The sequence below is a fragment of the Aquarana catesbeiana genome, linkage group LG05 (assembly GCF_042186555.1).
Source record: "Aquarana catesbeiana isolate 2022-GZ linkage group LG05, ASM4218655v1, whole genome shotgun sequence".
NCBI classification, from domain to species: Eukaryota; Metazoa; Chordata; class Amphibia; order Anura; family Ranidae; genus Aquarana; species Aquarana catesbeiana.
Window position 1 is genome coordinate 413840295 of NC_133328.1, and position 6000 is coordinate 413846294.

Sequence of the window (6000 nt, forward strand, 5' to 3'; positions counted from 1 at the left end):
CATCTGACTGTCATCTGATCTGATCTACCAGACAGATGGGGAATGGATCCCCCATCCATTTGTTTTTTGGCAGACAGAATCGGATGCCAGTGGGTGTCAGCAGACACATGTCCGCTGATAGAGAACAAATGCTGGTCCAATCAGGTCCACCTGAAAAGCTGACAGGCGGGCCTGATTGGACCACCCGTGCGAAACCAACCAAAGAGCTATGAAGATACTATTTTGTGTAAGGCTTAACCACTTCATGACTAAGGTCAAAACAAATCTTAATTCCCAAACCCCATTTTGCAACTTTAACATTGTTAGTAAAACTGTAAATATCACAACTACTTGGTGTATCCAGATGGATTATACCTTGTTTTTAAAATTTAGACGTATATTTTTATGACATTACAATGATGCGCCACCAAAAAAAACACAAAAAATAAATTCTCCTACTCCTGAAAATCGTAGCGATACCACATGTGTGTGCTGTTTGTTCCTTGTACAAGTAACAGGGCCAAGAAACAATAGTATGCATTTTGTTTTTGGGGTTTTTTTGTCCTACCTGAACACACTGACACTTGCACTGACACTAAATATAGGACCTTTTCCTCCTACGTAAAACACACTGTGACACTAGCACTTGCACTGGCACCTAAAACACACTAATACTGCCACTAGTTAACACACTAACACTAACTAACCCTTATACTAACACTAACACTGACACTCGCTAAACTAGATCAAACTCTGATATAGTTCATCTTTATTTGATTATTTTTTTTATTCATTAACATTTTTTATAGATTTCTCCTCTAGCCAGGAGGAAAAGATACAGTGCATCACAGAGGAGAAACAACAGTGGGGTGGGTCTTCACAGTAGTGATCACTGTTATTTGCACAATTGAAAGCCAGTTCTCCCAGATCGTGATTGTTAGAACGAGACCCGGAGCTGTCAGTAACAGCTCATTCTTAGTGCTTCCAGCACAAACACAGGAGCACATCTACAGAACGTGGCGCCCAGGAATAAAGTCCATTTCCTGAATGGTACATATACAAATTACACTGTCGTAAAGGAGAGTCAAATTTAGAGTGAAGCAATCACACACAAATTTAGGGACAGTCAACATGTGAAGCTTGGTTTAACTTTTCACATTTTCTAATTTTATATTTTTATATTTTTGTTAACAGCCAAGTATCACTGGAGTGGACCTGGATAAATTCCGTAAGATTCTACTAAACCATTGCGATGTCAACAGAGATGGTAAAATCCAGAGGTCTGAGTTGGCTTTATGTCTTGGTCTGAAAATAAGCCCATGAAGTCATGGAAAATCTGCCTTTTTGTGCCTCTTCCTTATGTCAGAACTTGCTGGTTTAGGAGTAACCATGTTCTGCTACAGATACTTGTCACACTTGGTGATTGTGGAGTTAGGAGCAAATACAAGTTAAATGCATGAGTAGACACATTTTGAGTGCATGAAAGGCTTTTGATGAATCCGAATTTTCCAGCAAAATTGTTTACTTATATGATTAAAAACCTAGTTCTTTAAAAGAATCTTTTTCCTCAATGACGATCTAGTGAAAGTAAAAAAAAAACGAATATATTTAATTTTATCCTAACTGTAATATTTGTTGCAAGTAACAGTTTTAGTTAATTACAGCACTGTGCTTTTTGCCATTTGCACTGTTGTGGAACAATAAAGTTTTATGCTCTTTTAATAAACAGCAATCTAACTGTGAGTTGTTGATTACCTGGCCTTTCACAATAAAGATTATCTGACATGCTGACCAGTTTGTTATTATTGGCTTGTTTAACCACTTGACAACTGGGCACTTAAACCCCGTTCGTGACCAGACCAATTTTCAGCTTTCAGCGCTCTCACACTTTGAATGACAATTACTCAGTCATGTAATACTGTACCCAAATGAATTTTGTGTCCTTTTTTTCATACAAATACAGCTTTCTTTGGTGGTATTTGATCACCTCTGGGCTTTTTATTTTTTGCGCTATAAATGAAAAAAGACTGAAAATTTAGAAAAAAACGCATTTTTCTTTGTTTCTGTGATAAAATTTTGCAAATTATTAATTTTTCTTCATAAATTTTGGCCACAATTTATACTGCTACATATCTTTGGTAAAAATAACCAAAATTAGTGGATATTATTTGGTCTGTGTGAAAGTTATAGAGTCTACAAGTTGTGGTGCAAATCATAAAAAATTGATCACACCTGATGTACTGGTGGCCTATCTCATTTCTTGTGACCCGAACAAGTCAGGACAGTACAAATACCACCCAAATGACCCCTTTTTTGAAAGTAGACATTCCAAGGTATTCAGTAAGATGCATGGTGAGGTTTTTCATGTTGTCATTTTTTCCCACAATTCTTTGCAAAATGAAGATTTTTTTTTTTTTCCTCCCATAAAATTGTCATTGTAATTGGTTATTTCTCTCACATGGCATGTGTATACCACAAATGACACCCCAAAATACATTCTGCTACTCCTCCTAAGTATGGCGATACCACATGTGTGGGACTTTTTCACAGCCTAGCCACATAGAGAGGCCCAACATGCAGGGAGCACCATCAAGTGTTCTAGGAGCATAAATGACACATCCAACTTGTTAACTACCTATTACACTTTTGAAGGCCCTGGAGCACCAGGACAATGGAAACGCCCACAAAATGACCCCATTTTGGAAAGCTAACACCCCAACGTATAATCTATGAGGCATAATGAGTCTTTTGAACAGTTCATTTTTTTCCAGAAGTTTTTGGAAAATGTGGAAAAAAATGAAAACGCATTTTTTTTACACAAAGTTGTCCATTTATAAGATATTTCCAACACGTAGCATGTACATAGCAAAAATGACACCCCAAAATACATTCTGCTACTCCTCCTGAGTATGGCGATACCACATGTGTGAGACTTTTACTCAGCCTGGCCACATACAGAGGCACAACATTAAAATAGCGCCTTCTGGCATTCTAGGAGCATAAATTACACATCTCATTTCTCAACCACCTATTACACTTTTGAAGGCCCTGGAGCACCAGGACAATGGAAACACCCACAAAATGACCCCATTTTGGAAAGCTAACACCCCAACGTATAATCTATGAGGCATAATGAGTCTTTTGAACGGTTCATTTTTTTCCAGAAGTTTTTGGAAAATGTGGAAAAAAATGAAAACGCATTTTTTTTTTACACAAAGTTGTCCATTTATAAGATATTTCCAACACGTAGCATGTACATAGCAAAAATGACACCCCAAAATACATTCTGCTACTCCGTCTGAGTATGGCGATACCACATGTGTGAGACTTTTACACAGCCTGGCCACATACAGGGGCACAATACTGAAATAGCACTTTCAAGGGTTTTAGGAGCATAAATTACACATCTCATTTCTCACCCACCTATTACACTTTTGAAGGCCCTGGAGCACCAGGACAATGGAAACACCAACAAAATGACCCCATTTTGGAAAGCTAACACCCCAACGTATAATCTATGAGGAATAATGAGTCTTTTGAACGGTTCATTTTTTTCCAGAAGTTTTTGGAAAATGTGGAAAAAAATGAAAACGCATTTTTTTTTACACAAAGTTGTCCATTTATAAGCTATTTCCAACACATAGCATGTACATAGCAAAAATTACACCTCAAAATACATTCTGCTACTCCTCCTGAGTATAGCGATACCACATGTGTAAGACTTTTACACAGCCTGGCCACATACAAGGAACACCTTCAGGTGTTCTAGGGACACATAGCATGCACATACCAAGAATTACACCCCAAAATACATTCTGCTGAGCAAAGGGTAAAAAAAAAGATTACCTGTGGTTTTAGTAGCACAGTTGTCCACAGGAGGATAGCACTGGTCCAGGCAGCAGGCAGGGACTTGGTCAGCAAAAGCGAACGCAATTGTCCAGGCAACAGGCAGGAACACTGTCCATAGTCAGTACAGACAGTAGGCAGGGATACTGTCCATATACAGTCCAGGGTCATTGCAGGCAGAGATTGTCAGCAGTGCCAAAATATTGATCCTGGTAGTAGGCAGGAACATGGTTCATCCATGTGGTGTGGTCAGTTCATGCGACAGGCAGAGGCATGATGGCATAGGTCCTACAGGCAGCAGGCAGAAGTAGGGCCTCGTTCAGGACAGAATGGGGACAGGGGTAGAGGCTTCTCCCACCCAAATCTCTTTGAAGCCTCCGAGTCTCCAGACCCTAATCTAGGAATAAGAAAACAAAAAAAATGTTTTCTTCATCCAGAAAAACAATTCTGGAGCCCCTCACATATGTGAGACCCCTGTGTTATGAATCCCACTAGTCCAGTGGCAGGGTACTAGATCAGTCCAAGAGGCAGGCAAAAAGGATGGTCAAACAGTCCAAGGTCAGATCCAGATCAGGCAGAGGTATGAACAGAATCGGTAGGCAGAAGCGTGGTCGAAAAACAAGCCAGGGTCAGTTCCAGATCAGGCAAAGATATAAACAGAATCGGTAGGCAGAAGCGTGGTCGAAAAACAAGCCAGGGTCAGTTCCAGATCAGGCAGAGATATAAACAGAATCGGTAGGCAGAAGCATGGTCAAAAAACAAGCCAGGGTCAGTTACAGAGCAAGCAGAGGCATAAGGGGTGTGAAGGTAAATGGCAGGAAGTGAGGGTTATGTTTACCATACTTCACTAATAATTTAGTGAAGTATGGTAACAGCGGAAACAGTCAACTATACAGAGGCCTGGTTGGGAAGGACATTGTAGTGTCTCTTCTCACTCCACCTTTGGTGCACACTCGGCATTTTTTCTGCCTTTTTTGGCCTGTTGGTCTGGAGGGGATTTTTTCGGGAAAGTGGTGTTCGGAGAGTCTACTAATCACATCGGATCGAATGGTTTCTGGTGGGCCCTTCGGGAATACAAGGGCAGTGGTGATTTCCTCCTGGTATCCAAGGAAGGATTTGGGGCTTGCAGTGGATTTATGATAAATAACATAGCTGTTATATATGGCCAAATTGAACAAATAAATCAAAACTTTTTTATACCACTGGTATGTTCTTCTCGTGGCAAGGTAGGGTTCGAGCACCTGGTCGTTGAAGTCGACACCCCCCATATACTTGTTGTATTCGTAGATGCATGTTGGCTTTTGGATTACCCCATTCCTCCTGGTTATCTTCACGACTGTGTTATTGTGGATGAAAGCACGTAGACGTCCCTTCTGTCCCTCCACTTCACAGCCAGAATTTCCTCATTCCGTAAGCTCGCCATCTCCCCTCTTCTTAGCTTTTTGTTCACGAGGCTTTGAGGAAAGCCCTTCCGGTTCTTCCTTACGGTCCCGCATGCTGGAGTCTTCTGTCTGTGAAGATTTTGGTACAGGGGCAGACTAGTGTAAAAATTGTCCACATACAGATGGTAGCCTTTCTCCAGGAGTGGGTTTATGAGTTCCCAAACGACTTTCCCACTCGATCCGATATATTCTGGGCAATTAGGGGGATGTAGCTGGGTGTCTTTCCCTTCCTATACCATGAAGGCATAGGTATATCCCGTAGCTCGGTCGCATAATTTATACATTTTCACCCCAAAGCGGGCCCTTTTGGTGGGAATAAATTGTTTTATGCCCAACCTGCCACTAAATTTGACCAGGGACTCATCCACACATATGTGCTGGTCTGGGGTAAATAACTGGGGGAAGATTTCAGAAAAATATTTTAGTAGTGGGCGAATTTTATATAGCTTGTCAAAATTTGGGTCATTTCGGGGAGGGCACTGGGTATTGTCATTGTAGTGTAGGAATCTCATAATCATGAGATACCTGGTTCTGGGCATTACAGAGGAAAAGATGGGCATGTGGTGGATGGGGAGGGTTGACCAATAGGAACGTAATACATTTTTTTTTGGTTAGTCCCATACAGAATGTGAGGCCCAAAAAAATTCTAAACTCCTCCACTGTTAGGGCTCTCCATTCGTAGGGACGGGCATAATAGGATGTTGGGTTACTTGCTATGTATTGTTGGGCATAT

At 40.8% G+C, this 6000-nt stretch overlaps 1 protein-coding gene across 1 annotated transcript in view; it reads left to right on the top strand.

Annotated features, from left to right (window-relative positions):
- Positions 1 to 1770, top strand: part of SCGN (secretagogin, EF-hand calcium binding protein) — a 130264-nt gene extending 128494 nt beyond the window's left edge. Inside the window, exon 11 of the mRNA XM_073631178.1 lies at positions 1174 to 1770. Coding sequence (XP_073487279.1) covers positions 1174 to 1302 — 129 coding nt within the window. The 3' untranslated portion in view covers positions 1303 to 1770. The remainder of the gene's footprint in view (positions 1 to 1173) is intronic.
- Positions 1771 to 6000: the final 4230 nt, after the last annotated feature.